General features: G+C 46.5%; 1 protein-coding gene and 3 pseudogenes across 27 annotated transcripts in view; 3 read left to right on the top strand and 1 right to left on the bottom strand.

Annotated features, from left to right (window-relative positions):
• The window catches only part of DLG1 (discs large MAGUK scaffold protein 1), a 1,011,951-nt gene that overhangs the window by 971,194 nt on the left and 16,779 nt on the right, over positions 1 to 23,978 (top strand). For 26 of the 27 annotated variants that reach the window (XM_063916386.1, XM_063916392.1, XM_063916391.1 and 23 more), the window contains 3 exons: positions 13,445 to 13,546; positions 15,000 to 15,172; positions 15,260 to 15,369. In XM_063916386.1, the coding sequence (XP_063772456.1) occupies positions 13,445 to 13,546; positions 15,000 to 15,172; positions 15,260 to 15,369 (385 nt within the window). Of the gene's footprint in view, positions 1 to 13,444; positions 13,547 to 13,757; positions 13,859 to 14,999; positions 15,173 to 15,259; positions 15,370 to 23,978 lie in introns of those variants that run through there. The other variant, XM_063916395.1, reaches the window with a different exon arrangement.
• Positions 1,814 to 1,933, bottom strand: LOC134912553 (5S ribosomal RNA; annotated as a pseudogene).
• Positions 3,521 to 3,640, top strand: LOC134912375 (5S ribosomal RNA; annotated as a pseudogene).
• On the top strand, positions 3,802 to 3,921 carry LOC134912552 (5S ribosomal RNA; annotated as a pseudogene).

Here is a 23,978-nt window from a genome sequence, read left to right as displayed (position 1 = left end):
CATACCTGTTTCTTGGACCATTAGGAAGCAATGACATAATCCCTGTTAAATCAAACTTTTTTTTTAAACATTTTTCTTAAGTGTCCATGTTCCAGGATACCTAGCAAAGGTTATAAAAGACTTTAGGAGAAGGTGAATGTGTTATATGTGGGAGAGCCATCAAAATATGTATTTTTGTTCGCCTCATTTTCTTATTTAAAAAAAAAAGTTAAAACAATTAAGGCATCTCGTCCCAGCAAGCAGGATGATTAAGCACTCTAGTAAATAAAGTCACCATAAATTCTAGAAACAAAGTAAGGAAAACAAAATAAAATACAGAACGTACAGTAGCACAATTAGAAATAAATACATGTATGGTAAAATACTGATAAATATACTGTAGCAGCAAGTAAACATAAAGCTATCAGGTGTTTCAAAAAAATTCACACACATGCAAACAACACAGATGAAATAAACACAAGTAGTATAATTAAAAAGGAAGACACGCATAAATCTGAAGTCCAACCAGACTGAAGGTAACGTTGTAGAGAACTAGGAGAAAACGCATCTGGAATAAGCATACCTAGTATATAGGGGTATATGCAATTGCAGTCGAATTCCCGAAAATGTCGAAAACTGGACATTTTCGGCCAAAAAAAAAAATCGACAATGCAATTCAGTACTTTTCGTCAAAAAAACGGCCATTCCAAATTCGACTTTTTGAAATTCGACATTTGTCAAATTCGACATTTCTGCAATGGTACAAATGCGGCATTTCAACAAAAGTACAGATGAAGCCACGCTTATCTTGGCATCTCTGCTGCGCCTAGGCACACCATGGTTTATTAGCATAAGACCTTCATCTATTGTTTTCAGCTGCAATACAATACAGAGAGAACAATACATCAAGGGATTAAGTCATTATAGCAGGGGATTAAGTCTGACTGCCCTGGCTCAATTAATCCTATTAAAGGCCAAGATAAAGGTGGCTCCACCTGTATATTCAATTGAAGATTGTAAATTCGACAACAGTGCTTTTAGACAGTAAATTCGTCATTTTCAATCCACCACACTTTGCTGGCGGAATCTAATAAAAAAAATTAAAAACATGGGTTTTTGTGTGTTTTTTTTAATTGGTAATAGCATATCTATTTATATTAGAATACAGAATAGGGGTTTTTTATTCCTGACAATCCATCTGGAAATACCCACTGCTACGTTCCGCCCAACAGCTGTTTCAACGCTTTCTGGTTTTCATCAGGGGCAATTTGTCACTCTGTCCGGAGCCCTTTTAAGAAGTGGAGAGAGTGCCGAGGGTTTAGAAACCGGAAGTCCGTCAGCGGGATGCAGCGCGTCACACCCGCTGTCCGATTGGTCAAGTCCGCACACGTGGGTTGCGTTACCAAGGTGCACAAACCCGGCCTCCTCCTTGGTTACCCGCTCCGGCAGCGTGACGTAGGTGTAGACAGATCGATTTTCTGCGTACAGTGGCAGACAGGTTTCGTTGCTGCTGACTGTGTCTCCAGCCATAGGATTGTTTGTGGAGTGATTAACCCCACAGTACGCCAACAGTGTGGAGATATGTCAGTCCGGAATAAGAAACAGTAAAAAAATTAAGTAGAACAAACTCTGATAACTTGTACTGCAAGGGTGTACCCAAAGGAATAGGTGTCTCAATCGCTATGTGCAGTGAGGTGCCATATGATGATAAAGCACAGTAGTGGTCATATCTAGTGAAATAATTGAAATGTGAACAGCCCATCTAAGAGACAGTGGTGATTTAACAGTTGCCGTGCGGTATCAAAAACTGTTACCTGTAGGTCAAGTATTGTCCCTAGTACAATACCCAGTATTCCCATGTTGTCTCCATACATGATACTAACTGGGCCCAACACTGCTTAATTGCCAAGTTCAGATGGGGTTGGATGGACTCCAGTGTGGTATGATTGTATCAGACAATTATGCCCCTATGTAATAATGCACAATATGATAGTACTGTCACTGGTCTCTCAATCATAATATATCACTCCATCAGAATATATGATATTACTAATCAACCTTATCTTGAACAAGAATTATTTTCTGTTTGAAAACTGTTTTTTCCTGCAGAAGCAGGGCACTGCTATGGGGTCTAACATGGCCCCAGCATACGCCAACATTTTTATGTCAGCGTATGAACGAGAACACATCACAGGTCACCCTGTTTTTGGCCGTTTTTTGACCGCGTATGTTCGCTATATCGATCTATTTTTTATATGGCACGGGGGAGAAAAAACCCTCCTGACCTTTATCGATCATCTGAATTCACTCCCTGGCACTATTAGATTCAGCCTCACGTTTAGCAAATCAGAAATCAATTTTTTGGATGTATCCATTCTCCTCTCCAACAATACACTAACCACTAGAATTTACTGCAAAGACTCTGATAGAAACACCCTTTTGCTCTCGACCAGCTTCCATCCGGCACCACTCAAAGGAGGTCTACCGTTTTCACAACTCCTCAGAGTGTTACGTATCACCTCTAACCCTGCTGATATACCCTCAGCTCTACAGTCCATGAGTCAACGCTTCCTTGACCGTGGATACTCAAAAGAGGAGATCGACACGGCAATTACAAGAATTGGCCAGATAAGGAGAGAGGAACTCCTATCAAGTAAAGACAATTCCTCCAACAGAGACAATGACCGATTTAATTTTGTCAGTATGTACACCACTGCTTCTAAATTCATTCGCAACAAGATCCATGAACATTGGCATCTCATTAGCACAGATCCCAATCTGGCTAAGGCCATCAAGCAACCACCTAGGTTTGCGTATAAACGAGGACCTAACTTGAAAGACATGCTTGTTGTAACAGATTTTTCCAAAAGGAAAAAGAGTATATCTTCTCACTGGTTGACTACCAAAACAGGGGTTTATAAATGTACAGGCTGTCCAAACTGTCCTTTCTTGCTACTTGGCAATCGGTTCATTAACCCTCAGGATAACAAGACTTACACCATCAGACAAAGGCTTGACTGCAACAGTAAATTTGTGGTGTATGTATTGAAATGTCCATGCAACCTGCTTTATGTTGGTAAAACTAGCAATATGCTAAAAGAACGCTTAGGCCAAAATCGCTCCACAATCAAAAAGAGCATCACCCAAGGAGGGGCCTCAGGTGACTTTGCAAATTTACCTGTGGCCAGACATTTTAGGGAAGCAAATCACACTATCAACCAACTTAAGTGTTGCATCTTGGACCAAATCCCACCGCTCCAGAGGGGTGGTGACCGCAACAAAATTCTTCTACAGAGAGAACATCAATGGATTGATAGACTACAAACATTGGCCCCAAATGGGCTCAATGAAGAATTCCGCTTAGGATGCTTCCTTTGACTCTGTACATTACTGTATTGGGTCAAACCTTTTTGGTTTATTTTTCTGAGACACCGCCGTGTGTCATGTCACACTATCATTGACATGTCCTTATTAATTGTCACCTACCAATCCTTGATTGTCCTGCACTATCTTGCATTCCTATCCTCCATACCATGGAGATTGATACTACCATACCACACTGGATCCCATCCGATCCCGTCTGATCTTGGCAATTAAGCAGTGATGGGCCTAGTCAGTACCACACTTGGAGACAAGGTGGGAATACTGGGTGTTGTATCAAGGAACCTGGTGCACCTTCTCCACCCCTCCCGACTGTCTCTCAGACACTGGGCACCACTAGTGGTGTCCACCCTTACATATTTGCACACGTGATATATTATGATTGAGAGACCAGTGACAGTACTATCATATTGTGCATTATTACATAGGGGCATAATTGTCTGATACAATCATACCACACTGGAGTCCATCCAACCCCATCTGAACTTGGCAATTAAGCAGTGTTGGGCCCAGTTAGTATCATGTATGGAGACAACATGGGAATACTGGGTATTGTACTAGGGACAATCCTTGACCTACAGGTAACAGTTTTTGATACCGCACGGCAACTGTTAAATCACCACTGTCTCTTAGATGGGCTGTTCACATTTCAATTATTTCACTAGATATGACCACTACTGTGCTTTATCATCATATGGCACCTCACTGCACATAGCGATTGAGACACCTATTCCTTTGGGTACACCCTTGCAGTACAAGTTATCACAATTTGTTCTACTTAATTTTTCTTACTGTTTCTTATTCCGGACTGACATATCTCCACACTGTTGGCGTACTGTGGGGTTAATCACTCCACAAACAATCCTCTGGCTGGAGACACAGTCAGCAGCAACGAAACCTGTCTGCCACTGTACGCAGAAAATCGATCTGTCTACACCTACGTCACGCTGCCGGAGCGGGTAACCAAGGAGGAGGCCGGGTTTGTGTACCTTGGTAACGCAACCCACGTGTGCGGACTTGACCAATCGGACAGCGGGTGTGACGCGCTGCATCCCGCTGACGGACTTACGGTTTCTAAACCCTCGGCACTCTCTCCACTTCTTAAAAGGGCTCCGGACAGAGTGACAAATTGCCCCTGATGAAAACCAGAAAGCGTTGAAACAGCTGTTGGGCGGAACGTAGCAGTGGGTATTTCCAGATGGATTGTCAGGAATAAAAAACCCCTTTTCTCTTTCAAACGTGAGTGCTGGTCTAATTTCTTTTTTCCATTGTGGAGGAAGTGAGTGTTTGTATATCAATTGCCAGGACCCTGCACCGGAATTTACCATTACTGACATAGAGTGCTGTCACTTCTGTTTACATATTTCTATTAGAAGGGATTAGGTACTTGGTTTGTCTATTTAGGAGGCACATGTATTATTTATATATTTTTAAAAATATATATATTTTTTTTATAATTATTTTTAATGGAATGGGATAAAAATCAGAAAAAAAAAATGCGTGGGGTCCCCCCTCCTAAGCATAACCAGCCTCGTGCTCTTTGAGCCGGTCCTGGTTGCCAAAATACTGAGAAAAAAATGACAGGGGATCCCCCGTATTTTAACAACCAGCATCGGGCTCTGCGGGGGACAAAAAGAGTAGGGGTCCCCCGTATTTTTTGTACCAGCACCGGGCTCCACTAGCTGGACAGATAATGCCACAGCCGGGGGACACTTTTATACCTCTCCCTGCGGCCGTGGCATTAAATACCCAACTAGTCACCCCTGGCCGGGGTACCCTGGAGGAGTGGGGACCCCTTCAATCAAGGGGTCCCCCCCCAGCCACCCAAGGGCCAGGGGTGAAGCCGAGGCTGTCCCCTCCCATCCATGGGCTGCGGATGGGCTGATAGCCTTGTTGAAAATGTAAGAATATTGTTTTTTGCAGAACTACAAGTCCCAGCAAGCCTCCCCGCAAGCCGGTACTTGGAGAACCACAAGTACCAGCATGCGGGGGGGCAACGGGCCCGCTGGTACCTGTAGTTCTACTGCAAAAAAATACCCAAATAAAAACAGGACACAGACACCATGAATGTATAACTTTATTACATACATGCCGACACATACCTATGTTGACACGCCGACTCTGGCCACGTCTCCAATGTCGACGTCCGGGGTACCTGAAAATAAAATTAGACTCACCTGATCCAGTGTCCGGTTCTTTTATTGTAATCCACGTACTTGGCAAAACAAAAAAATGCATTTACCCGAACCAGACGGACTGAAAGGTGTCCCATGTTTACACATGGGACCCCTTTCCCCGAATGCAGAGACCCCCCGTGACTCCTGTCACAGAAGGTCCCTTCAGCCAATCAGGAAGCGCTACTTCGTGGCACTCTCCTGATTGGCTTTGCGCGTCTGAGCTGGCAGACAGCGCATCGCACAGCTCCCTCCATTAGTTTCAATGGTGGGAACTTTGCAGTCAGCGGTGGGGTTACCCGCGGTCAGCCGCTGACCGCGGGTGACCTCACCGCTGACCGCAAAGTTCCCACCATTGAAGATAATGGAGGGGGCTGTGCGATGCGCGTCTGACAGCTCCGACGCGCATACAGCCAATCAGGAGAGTGCCACGACGTGGCGCTTCCTGATTGGCTGAAGGGACAGGAGTCACGGGGGGTCTCTGCATTCGGGGAAAGGGGTCCCATGTGTAAACATGGGACCCCTTTCAGTCCGTCTGGTTCGGGTAAATGCATTTTTTTGTTTTGCCAAGTACGTGGATTACAATAAAAGAACCGGACACTGGATCAGGCGAGTATCATTTTATTTTCAGGTACCCCGGATTCGTCGACATTGGAGACGTGGCCAGAGTCGGCGTGTCAACATAGGTAAGTATGTATGTGTCGGCATGTGTGAAATAAAGTTGTATTTTCACGGTGTGCGCGTCCTGTTTTTATTTGGGTATTTTTTTGCAGAAGAACTACAGGTACCAGCGGGCCCGTTCCCCCCCGCATGCTGGTACTTGTGGTTCTCCAAGTACCAGCTTGCGGTGGAGGCTTGCTGGGACTTATAGTTCTGCAAAAGACAATATTCTTACATTTTTACACATGGCTATCAGCCCCCCATCCGCAGCCCTTGGATGGGGGGGACAGCCTCGGGCTTCACCCCTGGCCCTTGGGTGGCTGTGGGGGGGACCCCTTGATTGAAGGGGTCCCCACTCCTCCAGGGTACCCCGGCCAGGGGTGACTAGTTGTGTATTTAATGCCACGGCCGCAGGGCGCTGTATAAAAGTGACCCCCGGCTGTGGCATTATCTTTCCATCTAGTAGAGCCCAGCGCTGGTACAAAAAATACGGGGGACCCCTACTCTTTTTGTCCCCCGTATTTTTTGCACCAGGACCATGCGCAGAGCCCGGTGCTGGTTGTTTAAATACGGGGGATCCCCTGTCATTTTTTTCCCCGTATTTTGGCAACCAGGACCGGCTCAAAGAGCCCGAGGCTGGTTATGCTTAGGAGGGGGGGCCCCACGCAAATTTTTTTCGGGTTTTTTACCGTTTTTTTTTAAATTTTAAAAATCTAATCAAAATCCGTCAAATCGGCCGTTTTTCGACAGCGGGACTGTCGTATTCGTTTTTTATTGAATATGTCGAATTCCGGCACCCACCTGCCGGAATTCGATGGTCGAATTTAAAAACGGGCGAAAAAGTGCTGCAATTCGCCCGGAATTGCATATACCCCATAGTCCCTTGCCTTATCAGGATGGTCAAATAAAACAGCTCTGCCATTGTTAGTGATCTTGGGCAGTGTGAGTAGAGAATTCCTTCCAGTTCTGTTGATGTGTGCTCTGAGCCTTCATATAGCACACTATATGCTCTGACAAGTGTCCTGATTCAGATAAGACTGAGGTAAGAGCCATGGCCCAATTTTTAGGTGCCAAGCCCACTTGCTTACCCTAGTTTCTCTAACGTCCTAAGTGGATGCTGGGGACTCCGTCAGGACCATGGGGAATAGCGGCTCCACAGGAGACAGGGCACAAAAATAAAGCTTTAGGATTAGGTGGTGTGTACTGGCTCCTCCCCCTATGACCCTCCTCCAAGCCTCAGTTAGGTTTTTGTGCCCGTCCGAGCAGGGTGCAATCTAGGTGGCTCTCATAAAGAGCTGCTTAGAAAAAGTTTTTAGGTTTTTTTATTTTCAGTGAGTCCTGCTGGCAACAGGCTCACTGCATCGAGGGACTTAGGGAAGAGAATTTCAACTCACCTGCGTGCAGGATGGATTGGATTCTTAGGCTACTGGACACCATTAGCTCCAGAGGGAGTCGGAACACAGGTCTCACCCTGGGGTTCGTCCCGGAGCCGCGCCGCCGACCCCCCCTACAGATGCTGAAGATTGAAGGTCCGGAAACAGGCGGCAGAAGGCTCTTCAGTCTTCATGAAGGTAGTGCACAGCACTGCAGCTGTGCGCCATTGTTGTCACACACTTCACACCAAGCGGTCACGGAGGGTGCAGGGCGCTGCTGGGGGCGCCCTGGGCAGCAATAGTTAATACCTTTATGGCAAAAGAATACATCACATATAGCCATTGAGGCTATATGTATGTATTTAACCCATGCCAGTTATCTAAAACTACGGGAGAAAAGCCAGCCGAAATAGGGGGCGGAGCTTATTCTCCTCAGCACACAGCGCCATTTTCCTGCTCAGCTCCGCTGTGAGGAAGGCTCCCAGGACTCTCCCCTGCACTGCACTACAGAAACAGGGTAAAACAGAGAGGGGGGGCATTTTTTTGGCGATATTTTGATATATTTAAGCTGCTGTAAAGAACAACACTTATATAAGGTTGTTCCCATATATATTATAGCGCTTGGGTGTGTGCTGGCAAACTCTCCCTCTGTCTCCCCAAAGGGCTAGTGGGGTCCTGTCTTCGATAAGAGCATTCCCTGTGTGTCTGCTGTGTGTCGGTACGTGTGTGTCGACATGTATGAGGACGATGTTGGTGTGGAGGCAGAGCAATTGCCGATAATGGTGATGTCACCCCCCAGGGAGTCGACACCGGAATGGATGGCTTTGTTTATGGAATTACGTGATAATGTCAGCACATTACAAAAATCAGTTGACGACATGAGACGGCCGTCAAACCAGTTAGTACCTGCCCAGGCGTCTCAGACACCGTCAGGGGCTGTAAAGCGCCCTTTACCTCAGTCGGTCGACACAGACCCAGACACAGACACTGAATCTAGTGTCGACGGTGATGAAACAAACGTATTTTCAAGTAGGGCCACACGTTATATGATCACGGCAATGAAGGAGGCTTTGCATATCTCTGATACTGCAAGTACCACAAAAAGGGGTATTATGTGGGGGGTGAAAAAACTACCTGTAGTTTTTCCTGAATCAGAGGAATTAAATGATGTATGTGATGAAGCGTGGGTTAACCCAGATAGAAAAATGCTAATTTCAAAAAAGTTATTAGCATTATACCCTTTCCCGCCAGAGGTTAGGGCGCGCTGGGAAACACCCCCTAGGGTGGATAAGGCGCTCACACGCTTATCAAAACAAGTGGCGTTACCGTCTCCTGATACGGCCGCCCTCAGGGATCCAGCTGATAGGAGAATGGAAACTACCCTAAAAAGTATATACACACATACTGGTGTTATACTGCGACCAGCCATCGCCTCAGCCTGGATGTGCAGTGCTGGGGTCGTCTGGTTGGATTCCCTGACTGAAAATATTGATACCCTGGATAGGGACAGTATTTTATTGACTATAGAGCAATTAAAGGATGCTTTCCTTTATATGCGAGATGCTCAGAGAGATATTTGCACTCTGGCATCGAGAGTAAATGCGATGTCCATATCTGCCAGAAGGAGTTTATGGACGCGACAGTGGTCAGGTGATGCGGATTCCAAACGACATATGGAAGTATTGCCGTATAAAGGGGAGGAATTATTTGGCGTCGGTCTATCGGATCTGGTGGCCACGGCAACTGCCGGAAAATACACCTTTTTACCTCAGACCCCTCCCAACAGAAAAAGACACCGTCTTTTCAGCCGCAGTCCTTTCGGTCCTATAAGAACAAGCGGACAAAAGGACAGTCATATCTGCCTCGGGGCAGAGGAAGGGGTAAGAGAGGGCAGCAAGCAGCCCCTGCCCAGGAACAGAAGCCCTCCCAGGGTTCTGCAAAGCCCTCAGCATGACGCTGGGGCCTTACAAGCGGACTCAGGAGCGGTGGGGGGTCGACTCAAGAATTTCAGCGCACAGTGGGCTTGCTCACAGGTGGACCCCTGGATTCTGCAGGTAGTATCTCAGGGTTACAGGTTGGAATTCGAGAAGTCTCCCCCTCGCCGGTTCCTAAAGTCTGCTTTGCCAACGTCTCCCTCAGACAGGGCGACGGTATTGGAAGCCATTCACAAGCTGTTTTCTCAGCAGGTGATAGTCAAGGTACCCCTCCTACAACAGGGAAAGGGGTATTACTCCACGCTATTTGTGGTACCGAAGCCGGACGGCTCGGTAAGACCTATTCTAAATCTGAAATCTTTGAACCTGTACATACAAAAATTCAAGTTCAAGATGGAGTCACTCAGAGCAGTGATAGCGAATCTGGAAGAAGGGGACTTTATGGTGTCCCTGGACATAAAGGATGCTTACCTACATGTCCCAATTTGCCCTTCACATCAAGGGTACCTCAGGTTCGTGGTGCAAAACTGTCATTATCAGTTTCAGACGCTGCCGTTTGGATTGTCCACGGCACCTCGGGTCTTTACCAAGGTAATGGCCGAAATGATGATTCTTCTGCGAAGAAGAGGCGTATTAATTATCCCTTACTTGGACGATCTCCTGATAAGGGCAAGGTCCAGAGAACAGCTGGAGGACGGAGTAGCACTAACCCAACTAGTGCTGCAACAACACGGGTGGATTCTGAATTTTCCAAAATCTCAGTTGACCCCGACGACACGTCTGCTGTTCCTGGGAATGATTCTGGACACGGTTCAGAAAAAGGTGTTTCTTCCGGAGGAGAAAGCCAGGGAGTTATCCGAACTTGTCAGGAACCTCCTAAAACCAGGGAAAGTGTCTGTGCATCAATGCACAAGAGTCCTGGGAAAGATGGTGGCTTCTTACGAAGCGATTCCATTCGGCAGATTCCACGCACGAACTTTTCAGTGGGATCTGCTGGACAAATGGTCCGGATCGCATCTGCAGATGCATCAGCGGATAACCTTATCGCCACGGACAAGGGGGTCTCTTCTGTGGTGGTTGCAGAGTGCTCATCTGTTAGAGGGCCGCAGATTCGGCATACAGGACTGGGTCCTGGTGACCACGGATGCCAGTCTGAGAGGCTGGGGAGCGGTCACACAGGGAAGAAACTTCCAGGGAGTATGGTCAAGCCTGGAGATGTCTCTTCACATAAATATACTGGAGCTAAGAGCGATTTACAATGCTCTAAGTCTGGCAAAACCCCTGCTTCAGGGTCAGCCGGTGTTGATCCAGTCGGACAACATCACGGCAGTCGCCCACGTAAACAGACAGGGCGGCACAAGAAGCAGGACAGCAATGGCAGAAGCTGCAAGGATTCTTCGCTGGGCGGAAGATCATGTGATAGCACTGTCAGCAGTATTCATTCCGGGAGTGGACAACTGGGAAGCAGACTTCCTCAGCAGACACGATCTACACCCGGGAGAGTGGGGACTTCATCCAGAAGTCTTCCACATGATTGTGAACCGTTGGGAAAAACCAATGGTGGATATGATGGCGTCCCGCCTCAACAAAAAACTGGACAGGTATTGCGCCAGGTCAAGAGACCCTCAGGCAATAGCTGTGGACGCTCTGGTAACACCGTGGGTGTTCCAGTCAGTGTATGTGTTCCCTCCTCTGCCTCTCATACCAAAGGTACTGAGAATTATACGGCAAAAGGGAGTAAGAACGACACTAGAATCATAAAAAGGAGAGGAGTAAGAACTATACTCGTGGTTCCGGATTGGCCAAGAAGGACTTGGTACCCGGAACTTCAAGAGATGCTCACGGAGGACCCGTGGTCTCTACCTCTAAGACCGGACCTGCTTCAGCAGGGACCGTGTCTATTCCAAGACTTACCGCGGCTGCGTTTGACGGCATGGCGGTTGAACGCCGAATTCTAAGGGAAAAAGGCATTCCGGAAGAGGTCATTCCTACACTGGTAAAAGCCAGGAAGGAGGTGACTGCACAACATTATCACCGAATTTGGAGAAAATATGTTGCGTGGTGTGAGGCCAGGAAGGCCCCCACGGAGGAATTTCAACTGGGTCGATTCCTACATTTCCTGCAAACAGGATTGTCTATGGGCCTCAAATTGGGGTCCATTAAGGTTCAAATTTCGGCCCTGTCGATTTTCTTCCAGAAAGAATTGGCTTCAGTTCCTGAAGTCCAGACTTTTGTAAAAGGAGTACTACATATACAGCCCCCGGTTGTGCCCCCAGTGGCACCGTGGGATCTTAATGTAGTCTTGGATTTTCTCAAATCCCATTGGTTTGAGCCGCTCAAATCGGTGGAGTTGAAGTATCTTACATGGAAAGTAACCATGCTACTGGCCCTGGCTTCAGCCAGGAGAGTATCAGAATTGGCGGCTTTATCATATAAGAGCCCATATCTGATTTTCCATACGGACAGGGCAGAACTGCGGACACGTCCTCATTTTCTGCCTAAGGTGGTGTCAGCGTTTCACCTGAACCAGCCTATTGTGGTGCCTGCGGCTACTAACGATTTGGAGGATTCCAAGTTGTTGGACGTGGTCCGGGCATTGAAAATATATATTTCAAGAACGGCGGGAGTCAGAAAGTCTGACTCACTGTTTATATTGTATGCACCCAACAAGATGGGTGCTCCTGCTTCTAAGCAGACGATTGCTCGTTGGATTTGTAGCACAATTCAACTTGCACATTCTGTGGCAGGCTTGCCACAACCTAAATCTGTCAAGGCCCATTCCACAAGGAAAGTGGGCTCATCCTGGGCGGCTGCCCGGGGGGTCTCGGCATTACAACTCTGCCGAGCTGCTACTTGGTCAGGGGCAAACACATTTGCAAAATTCTACAAATTTGATACCCTGGCTGAGGAGGACCTTGAGTTCTCTCATTCGGTGCTGCAGAGTCATCCGCACTCTCCCGCCCGTTTGGGAGGTTTGGTATAATCCCCATGGTCCTGACGGAGTCCCCAGCATCCACTTAGGACGTTAGAGAAAATAAGAATTTACTTACCGATAATTCTATTTCTCGTAGTCCGTAGTGGATGCTGGGCGCCCATCCCAAGTGCGGATTGTCTGCAATACTTGTACATAGTTATTGTTACAAACAAATTCGGGTTGTTATTGTTGTGAGCCGTCTGTTCAGAGGCTCCTACGTTTGTCATACTGTTAACTGGGTTCAGATCACAAGTTATACGGTGTGATTGGTGTGGCTGGTATGAGTCTTACCCGGGATTCAATATCCTTCCTTATTGTGTACGCTCGTCCGGGCACAGTATCCTAACTGAGGCTTGGAGGAGGGTCATAGGGGGAGGAGCCAGTACACACCACCTAATCCTAAAGCTTTATTTTTGTGCCCTGTCTCCTGCGGAGCCGCTATTCCCCATGGTCCTGACGGAGTCCCCAGCATCCACTACGGACTACGAGAAATAGAATTATCGGTAAGTAAATTCTTATTTTTGTTGAGCCCCTGTATTTCTCTATTTGCTTCCATTTTAACAGTGCATATATGTCAATGAGCCCTTAAAGCTACATGTAAAAGTGCCTGAGCATATACCAGGAAGATGTGTTTACAGTACCTAGTACTAAATTGGACACTGCATCATGGGGAAGTTTCTGGTTCACTTTCCCAAAGATCCAATCACATGAGACCCATAGCAAAGTTCTCATTCATTTACCTGGGGAGAGGGTTGAATGTATTTTTAGTAGATCTCACCAGATGTGACTAGGCGGAATCCAGGTTAGGCCACGAATCCCCAACCCTTTTATTACTGTACAGTGTTTGCATTATTTCCTGTCTCTTAGTCTGTTCCAGATTTCTTAAATGTACCTCAGTACTAGATGTGCACACGCTTAATTATTATTTTCTATAGATTCTAAATGTCTTCTTTTTTGTTTTTCCTTTAGTCAATTACTCCCGACCAGTAATAATTTTAGGTCCAATGAAGGACAGAATTAATGATGACTTGATCTCTGAATTTCCAGAAAAATTTGGATCTTGTGTCCCACGTGAGTAATTCCATAGTTGATGAGTTTAATGTTTTCTTAATGGAAATATGTATTTAAAATAATTGTTGAACAAAATATTTGAATCATACCAAAACACTGAATTAAGGATTGTGTTTGAAACGTAAATTGTACAAAGTTTTTTGTTTGTTTCAGTCAATTGTATCTGAATCCTGGGTTTATGAAGTTTATATTGTAGAATGCTCTCTTCCAGGAGTGAAACTGTGGATATGATTTTAGCATTGAAGCCTCTCTTGCTCATTAATTAGCATGTTAGACATATTAGTCAGTGGATTTTGTTGGCGTCCCACCTAGTATTTGCGGGAAGGGATTCCTTATTACTTTTCGTGTTTAGGTAAGGATACTCTGTTTCTTCAGTAATAAAATTAGGCAAAACATTAGTCGTTAAAGTGCCTATTGGAACACAGTTGAAGACTATTTAAATTCATTGTGGTTGAATATGACCTAAACATACCCTTAAACATTTATCCCTTCCAGTTGTACTGGATGTAGTACACATTTTTCAGTAAGGGCTTTCCAGCCTAGAAGTTTGAATGTAAGCATACTACTACTAGAGATCTTTTGATCTCTATTCTGTGTAATGTAAGCTGTCCATAAAGACAATGCTGCATATTTATTGATGTCTATTATAACAGCACACATATGATATCCCGGCAGATGAGATGCCGGCTGTCATTATACCAACAGCGGCGTCCCATCTGCCAGAATCCCGGCAGCGAGTCCTCTCACAGGCTCGCCTCACTTGCCAAAGGTACTATTCCCACTCTGTTGGTGGCATAGACCCACCAACCGAGTGGGAATACCCTGCATGTGTCGGGATTCCGGGCATTAGTATATCACCGGCTGTCGGAATTCCAGGATCCCCATAGCCGGTATATTGACTGCATCCCGTTAAAACAGTGGCTCTCAACCTAGAGTATCCCCAGGGGTACTCGCTGTGACATATGTGGGTATTTAAAAGAAATTGTGGGCAAGACATCCAGGTGGTAATTAGACAAATACGGAAAAAAGTGTGTGTTGTCTTCTACTTGCATCACAGAAGAAAGGTGGGCATGGCCTAAAAATTATTAAGGGTCTGGAAAGTGGGCCCCTCCAGCATGCCGGGTCCAGGTAATTAGAAACAGCTCACTCCCCCCCCACCCCCCCACCCCACTTCTGTATATAGTGGTGCCAAAATAGCTTAATAACAATTATATTCTTTAGTATTGTATTGCTTTGCAAATATTGAGGGGGGCAAATGGGGTCACTAGGCAGAAAATGACAAGTTGTTTCTGAAAAGCAGTTAGCCCGGCCAAGCCTGAGGGATTTAGAGTTACCGAGTAACAATTGATGTCAAACTTGCACAAAGATGTTTTCCGTGTCTACTCGCTTTCAGCATGTGCCATCTTTAGATTTATTTATAATTTTTTAGGCTTTTAAATGTTTTACTTTTCAGATACCACTCGACCAAAACGTGATTATGAAGTAGATCGGAGAGATTATCACTTTGTCACGTCCCGGGAGCAAATGGAAAAAGACATTCAAGATCACAAGTTTATTGAAGCTGGGCAATACAATAATCATCTCTATGGCACAAGTGTACAGTCTGTAAAGGAGGTGGCAGAAAGGGTAAAAAAAAATGTATATTCTCCTTACTCCTTTTATAAGTGATGTTTTTCTGGATCCAAATTTTTAACCATTTTTTTCTGGTTTCAGGGCAAGCATTGCATACTTGACGTTTCTGGCAATGCAATAAAAAGACTACAGATTGCTCAGCTCTATCCAATCTCTATTTTCATAAAGCCTAAATCCGTGGAAAATATTATGTAAGCATTACTGATTTATCTAGCAACTACAGTTCAACTACAGTTAAATTCAAAGAAACGCGAAATCAGAAAATACAAAGACCAAATATGGTATAATTGCACAACAATAGGCAATGCAGCACAGCAATGGTGAAGGCCAGTCCCTTGCTTTATTTGTATAGGAAGAGGAATTTGTAACAAGTAGAGAGAGGTACTGTATATAGAGCTTTAGTGAGACCACATCTAGCATAAATGTAATAATATTTGATGGCCATATCTTTTATAGGTACATAAATAACTTCTTATAGTTGTGCAAAATGCTACTAAATGGTATACATACCAGATAACCGCTAGTGTGTTGGATGTCACAGGCTATTCAAGGAATTATCTTTTAGCATTGCGGCTGAATGTACTGATTAATAATACAACCTCTGCTAATTGTAGCTTCTGGTAGAGCCTTACTGCTATTTACATGCAGGTGTCGGTAGTAGGACCATGATGACTACTGGCTGTTGCTCCGTACACCAGTTTCTTTCCGTCCCTGTGAGATCGTGAAATACAGCTCTCAGCTCCTTGGGCACTCGAGTCCGGTCCCTGTTTTGAGCTGTGAAGTGTAATTACTGCCTTTGTCCTGGCTTTTTGGCAGACAGTTCACCAGCTGTAGCTCACTATAACAGCACGGCCTTTCTGCACAGGCACAGTTGGTTACGCCTATCCGTGCGAAGTGCCAATGGAGAGGGTCAGATCATTTAGAGGTGGTTACCGTAGGTGCCTCTGACGCGTTTCAACCACCAATGTGTAGGTTTTATCAAAAGAGAATATGCATGGTTTTGAACAGAGGGAGATTAGATGGGAGCCTTCCAATAGGTTGCGAGTATTTTTAATGTATTAATTTGTAACAGCAGATCCCAACTGTGTTTCATTGCTTGTTAACAGTACTTGCAATAAACAATAAAACAAAATGTATAAACATACAGTACATAACAAGTAAAAATTGGATGACTCATTACACATACAGATGTGTCCTCTTACACCTAGCCTCAATATGCCATGCCGCATGAGACGCCTGGTGAGAGTGACTCGCGCATAGCAGTGTAGTCTAGCGACTTTTTTTCTAAGCTTGCATCTTATTCGCATTGCAGACACAATGAAACAACACTCGGTCTGTACCAGAGATGCCATGCTGCGACTTTAAATGCACAGGAATTACTCTTAAATGTTTACAAAGTCGCACATGCTGTTATACCAGGCAAATGTATTACTGAGCAACCGCAGCCTGTTCCTGCTATGTGCCCAGAGCGGTAGCGGGACTCCTCCACATGTGTGGTCCTGCTAGCCACGCAAGCATGACTGCCATTGCAGGGGCGGGTTCCAGGGGAACAAGGGGCAAGTATCGGGCTAGGGCCAGATAAAACATTTTGGATGCCCTAGGGCAACTAACTTGTTGTGGCCTAAACAGTACACACAGCGTCTCAGTGACTGCCATTTGGTTAAAAAAAAAAGCATCCCAGTGACTGCCATACAGTACACACAATGTCCTAGTGACCAACATACAGTACATGGAGCATCCCAGTGATTGCCATACAGTACAGCCAGCATCCCAGTGGCCATGTTAGCAATATTTTTCCTTCTGAGTAAGCACAGTAATGTTTATTGGAGCATTAAAGACAGACAAAATATGGTATCTGCAGAACAAATATATATAAAATATAGCAGAACAGCACTTTGTAGCACAGCAAACGGAATGAAAATGGACTTTTGATCCTTTTATAAAATTGTCACCTACAATATACCACTATGAAACCAGGAAAGCGCTGCAGACAAGTTAATATGTACAAAACAACAATAAAGACTGTTTCCACTAGAGACAGGGGGTTATTCAGGTCTGTTAACAAACCAAGAAAGCACACTAATGGACAAAACCATGTGCACTGCAGGGGGAAGGGGGCAGATATAACGTGCAGAGAGAGTTAGAATGGGATGGGGTGTGTTCAACCTGAATTCTAAATTGCAGTGTTGAAATTAAGCAGCCAGTATTTACCCTGCATAGAAACAATATAACCTGCCCAAATCGAAATCTCTCTGCACATGTTACATATGCCCCACCTGCAGTGCAACATGGTTTTGCTCAATTGCGTACTTTTTGGGTCTGCTAATAAACCTGAATAACCCCAATAGACTCTAGTAAAACAAAATGGTATATCCTACAGTAAACAATTGTAATCTTTGGGGAAGTATATTGTGTAGAAGTTTTTAGGAAAGTTATTCTAATGTTTAAAATGTTGTCCCTGCAATATACAGATGTATCCTGCTACTTTGTCGGTGTGTATAGCAGCTTTCTGTTGCGGGGCCGCGATGCGTAAGAGTTAAGGCACGCCGCTGTGTATGCGTCTATAGGCAGCTCCCACTAGAATTAATGGGGGGGGGGGGGGGGGCGGCGTGCATATGTATGCCACTACTGTCTCCCATGCAAAAGACGATATAGCAGAGCATATGCCCCGCTGTGCTAGGAGTTGTGTGCCATAATATAAGCACATCTGTAACAAGGACACACGCTGTATTACACAATACCACACGCAGAACTACTGTCATCATCACTTTAAGGTTAGTGCTCTGATTACCAACTACAGGAGGTTGGTTACCTCCCACCTCAGCTGCTCACAAGTACAAGGGCCTCCGCTTTTCTAGCGCATTCGCGTGTCACTCTACATCTAAGGTTTAAAAGCTAAGCCAATCATAATTTTATTAGAGTAATATTACTGCATTGGTGAATATATTTTAGTAATAAAATATGTTCAGCCAGGTTGGCATATTAGTAGAGCAAGATCAATAAGAATTTTATTCTCTCAAAACAGAGATAATTGCTACAAGGGATATTTATTAATGAAAGGTGTTAATAAAATTATAGTGAGCCTTAGGAGTCTATGTATTAATAATCACAGCAATTGCGGGCTTTTAATGATAAATAACAGTCCAAATTGCAACAGGCTTTTCATATTTCTCTTAAGTCTTAGAGGATGCTGGGGTCCATATTAGTACCATGTGGTATAGACAGGTCCACCAGGAGCCATTGGCACTTTAAGAGTTTAATAGTGTGGGCTGGCTCCTCCCTCTATGCCCCTCCTACCAGACTCGGTTTAGAAAATGTGCTCGGAGGAGCCGGTCACAGCTAGGGGAGCTCTCCAGAGTTTCCTTAGTAAAATTTAGTTTTAGAGTTTATTTTTTTACAGGGAGGCTGCTGGCAACAGCCTCCCTGCATCAAGGGACTGAGGGGGGGAAGAGCAGTGTCCGCCCTGCGGGGTCTGAGCCCCTCTCTCTGCTGACTGGACACTGAGCTCCAGAGGGAATAGATCGTTCCCCGCTGCAGGGGTTCGCTCACCCCAGCAGCATGCAGCTACCCCCTTACAGAGCTGAAGATTGTGGCGAGTGAACCACCGACCCCCCCCCCCTTCCCTTCCCCTAGCAAGCGGGGGGCCAGTGTGAAGATGGCGGCATCACGGTAGGAGCGCAGTATTAACTGCGCCCTGGAGGCCCAGCGGTACATAGTGCGGCGCTGTGAGGGGCGCCCTGAGCCTATACCCTACACTGGTCACACAGCCTGTCGGGGTCCCCGGATCTCAGCCAGCATCAATCCTCAGACCAGTATAATCCTGTGCAGAGCGGGAAGACAGTACCATTTTGTCGGCGGAGCTTCTCAGAGCGGACCCAGCAGCGTTTCAGCACCATTTTCCTGCCTGCACAGCGCTGTCAGTGAAGAGCAAGTCCCTCCACAGCAAGTCCAGCTATCTATCACTGTACCACGGGATTATAGAAGGGGGGGGAGGCTGTAAAACGACTGTGTAACCTATTAAGGTGCACAGTCAGCGCTGATAGGGGGTCTTCCTTTATAGTAAAAGCGCTGTGTGTGGGTTGGCTCCAATCTCTGTCTCTCTTGCCATTCTTGGGGGTGAAACTCTGTCTGCCCTCCCCTGTGTGTGTGTGGAGTGTCTGTGGTCTCCATTAAGCAATGTCCAGGAACTCTGTGTCATATGCTGCAGAGGATATGTCCTCTCAGGATGATCCCATTCCATGTAATCAGGATTGCACTGGTTTAGCACAGATTCCAGCAAGGGAGCCTGAGTGGTTATCCTCTATCAAATCTATGATTTCTCAGATTTCTAATAGGGTTGCACAGAATGAATCTGCAACTCAGGCTTTACAGAACTCTATGGTAGTATGGCCCAGTTCTGGTACATCAGGGCTCCCTGCTGTATATTCCCATAAACGTGCTCTTGCTCAGATCATGCAGGATGATACCGATACCGACTCTGATACTACAGACTATGATGGGGATGTGTTGCGCGGGGCTGCATCACTTGCAAAAGGGGTGCAGTTGATGATAGAGGCTATTAGGGATGTGTTGAATATTGCTGATACAACACCCGAGCAGGTTGAGGAGGCTTACTTCACTGAGAATAAGAAAGCCTTGCTAACCTTCCCTGCGTCAAAGGAATTAAATGCTATATTTGAAAAGGCTTGGGAAAACCCGGATAAGAAATTCCAGATACCTAAAAGGGTTCTGGTAGCGTTTCCTTTCCCGGTAGAGGATAGGAAAAAATTGGAAAACCCGCCTGTTGACGCGTCCGTATCCAGGCTCTCAAAAAAGGTGGTTTTACCTGTTCCGGGATCTACTGCCTTGAAAGACCCGGCTGATCGTAAAATTGATAATACGCTGAAATCTATGTATACGGCTTCTGGGGCAAACTATGTCCCACTATTGCCAGTGCTTGGATTACCAAAGCTATAGAAAGTAGTCAGGCACGTTACTTGAGGATTTGGATACTATGGAAAAATGTGATGTTGAATTGTTTTTACGCAACATTCAGGATTCGGCAGGATTTCTGGTAGAATCCATGAAGGACCTGGCTTCCATGGCTGCGGGGATTTTCTCCATATCAGTATCAGATCGTCGAGGGCTGTGGTTGCGCCAGTGGTCTGCCGACGCGGAATCCAGGAGGTGTGGAGACCCTACCCTACCCAGGTCAGGCTCTCTTTGGGGAAGCGTTAGATGCGTGGATCTCCACGGCTACGGCTGGTAAGTCAACCTTCCTTCCCTCAGCTTCACCTGCTCCGAAGAAACCCTTTTCTTCAGTTACGTCACAGTCCTTTCGGTCTAACAAGCCCAGAAAGGCAAAGTCGTCTAACACCTTCTTTCGGGGAGGTCGGCCAAGGTTCAAGAAACTTGCGGCTGCAGGTTCCCAGGAACAGAAACCTGATTCAGGTACACCAAAGTCCTCCGCATGACGGTGGACAGCATGCCCCGGAGGTGAGGCCAGTGGGAGCGAGACTCAAAATTTCAGTCATGTCTGGGTGTCCTCCGGCTTGGACCCCTGGGTGCAGGATATTGTGTCCCAGCGGTACAGACTGGAATTTCAAAATCTCCCTCCTCACCGATTTTTCAGATCAGGCTTGCCAGCTCTTCTGGCAGACAGGACTGTCCTGCAAGAAGACGTCCAGAAGTTGGTGGAGGCACAGGTCATTGTGCCAGTACCACCTCACATGCAGAACAAAGTTTACTATTCGAACCTTTTCATGGTAACGAAACCGGATGGTTCGGTTAGGCCCATTCTTAACTTAAAATCAATAAACCCCTTTGTGAGGGAGTTCAAGTTCAAAATGGAGTCCCTAAGGGCAGTGATATCAGGTCTGGAGGAGGGGAAATTTCTAGTATCCCTGGATATCAAGGATGCATACCTCCACATTCCGATTTGGCTGCCGCATCAAGCTTATCTGAGATTTGCACTGTTGGACTGTCACTTTCAGTTCCAGGCCCTCACATTCGGTCTCTCCACAGCACCGAGGGTATTCACCAAGATGATGGCGGAAATGATGATTCTCCTCCCCAGACAGGGGTTGAACATAATCCCGTATCTGGACGATCTGCTGATAAAAGCGTCGTCCGACGAGAAGCTGTTACTGTCCATAACACTCACGACTCATCTTCTCAGAAAACATGGTTGGATCCTGAATCTTCCAAAGTCACATTTAGAACCAACCGGAAGGTTATCCTTTCTGGTAATGATCCTCGACATGGAAGTGCAGAGGGTGTTTCTCCCAGTGGAAAAAGCATTGGTGATACAAACAATGGTCCGGGGTGTCCTGAAGCCAACCCGGGTGTCAGTTCATCAATGCATTCGCCTTCTTGGGAATATGGTGGCCTCTTACGAGGCTCTGCAGTACAGGAGGTTTCACGCTCGGTCCTTCCAACTGAATCTCCTAGACAAGTGGTCGGGATCCCATCTACACATGCACCAGAGAATTTGTCTGTCGCCAAAGGCCAGGATTTCACTCCTCTGGTGGCTGCAATTATCTCACCTTCTGGAGGGCCGCAGGTTCGGGATTCAGGACTGGATCCTTCTAACCACGGGTGCAAGTCTCCGAGGCTGGGGCGCAGTCACTCAAGGGGAAACCTTCAAAAGAAGGTGGTCAAGTCTGGAAGCCGGCCTGCCGATAAACATTCTGGAACTAAGAGCCGTCTACAACGGTCTCCCCCAAGCGGCCCATCTTCTGAGAAATCGGGCCATTCAAGTGCAGTCGGACAAAGTGACAACAGTGGCTTACATAAACCGACAGGGCGGAACGAAGAGCAGAGCTGCGATGGCAGAGGTAACAAGAATCATCCTCTGGGCAGAAAAGCACGCAGTGGCGCTGTCAGCAATCTTCATTCCGGGAGTAGACAACTGGGAAGCGGACTTCCTCAGCAGACACGATCTCCATCCAGGGGAGTGGGGTCTCCATCCGGAGGTGTTCAAGGAAGTAACAGATCTTTGGGGCGTACCCCAGATCGACATGATGGCCTCTCGTCTCAACAAGAAGCTTCAGCTGTATTGTTCCAGGTCGAGGGACCCACAAGCAGTGGCGGTGGACGCCCTAGTGACTCCGTGGGTGTTCCAATCAGTGTACGTGTTTCCTCCACTTCCACTCATCCCAAGTGTTCTAAAGCTCATAAGGAGAACAAAGGTTCAAGCGATCCTCATTGCTCCAGACTGGCCAAGAAGGGCTTGGTACGCGGATCTTCTGGATCTACTGCAAGAAGAGCCAAGGCCTCTTCCTCTTCAGGAGGATCTGCTGCAGCAGGGTCCGTTCGCCTATCAAAACTTACCGCGGCTACGTTTGAGGGCATGGAGCTTGAACGCCTGATACTAGCTCGGAAGGGCAATCCGAACAAGGTTATTCCTACCCTGATACAGGCTAGGAAAGGAGTAACGTTGAAACATTACCATCAAATTTGGAAAAAATATGTATCTTGGCGTGAGTCCAAGAAATTTCCTGCGGTGGAGTTTCAACTGGGACGGTTTCTCCTCTTCTTACAAGCTGGTGTGGATATGGGCCTAAAGTTGGGATCTGTGAAGGTCCAGATTTCAGCCATATCCGTTTTCTTCCAAAAACAATTGTCTGCCCTCCCTGAGGTTCGGAACTTTTTGAAGGGAGTTCTGCACATACAACCTCCCTTTGTACCGCCTACGGCGCCTTGGGACTTTAACGGGTTGTTGCAGTTCCTCCAATCGGACTGGTTCGAGCCTCTACAGGAGGTTGAAGTCAAATTTCTTACATTTCTTACGTGTGTCGGAGTTGGGGGCTTTATCTTGTAAAAGCCTATACTTGATCTTCCACAAAGACAGAGCTGAGCTCCGGACACGTCAGCAGTTTCTTCCGAAGGTTGTGTCGGCATTTCATATCAACCAACCTATTGTGCCAGTGGTTACTGACTCCTCCATTCCACCAAAGTCCTTGGATGTTGTAAGGGCTCTGAAAATCTATGTGAAGAGGACTGCTCGTCACAGGAAATCTGACTCTGTTTGTCCTGTATGATCCCAAGAAAATTGGGTGTCCTGCTTCTAAGCAGACATAGGGGTATATGCAATTGCGGTCGAATTTGCGGCAATTTTCGCCGTTTTTTAATTCGACTCAATTCGACAGGTGAATCCCGGAAGGTGGCTTCCGGAATTCACCATATTCAATGAAAAACGGATTCGCCAGAGTCGCGGGCGAAAATCGGCCGATTTGGCGGATTTTGCCGCGATTTTAAAAAACGGTAAAAAAACGTGAAAAACCCGAAAAAAAAATGGCGTAGGGTCCCCCCTCCAAAGCATAACCAGCCTCGGGCTCATCGAGCTGGTCCTGGTTCTAAAAATGCAGGGGAAAAATTGGCCAGGGATCCCCCGTATTTTTAAAACCAGCACCGGGCTCTGCGCCTGGTGCTGGTGCCAAAAATACGGGGGACAAAAAGAGTAGGGGTCCCCCGTATTTTTAACACCAGCATCGGGCTCCACTAGCTGGACAGATAATGCCACAGCCGGGGGTCACTTTTATGCCGTGCCCTGCGGCCGTGGCATTAAATATCCAACTAGTCACCCCTGGCCGGGGTACCCTGGGGGAGTGGGGACCCCTTCAATCAAGGGGTCCCCCCCAGCCACCCAAGGGCCAGGGGTGAAGCCCGAGGCTGTCCCCCCCCCCCATCCAATGGGCTGCGGATGGGGGGGCTGATAGCCTTTTGTGATAATAAAAAGATATTGTTTTTTCCAGCAGTACTACAAGTCCCAGCAAGCCTCCCCCGCAAGCTGGTACTTGGAGAACCACAAGTACCAGCA

Source organism: Pseudophryne corroboree, chromosome 4 (assembly GCF_028390025.1).
Source record: "Pseudophryne corroboree isolate aPseCor3 chromosome 4, aPseCor3.hap2, whole genome shotgun sequence".
NCBI lineage: Eukaryota > Metazoa > Chordata > Amphibia > Anura > Myobatrachidae > Pseudophryne > Pseudophryne corroboree.
Note: the sequence above shows the minus strand (reverse complement) of the source record. Positions and strands in the feature narration are given on the sequence as shown.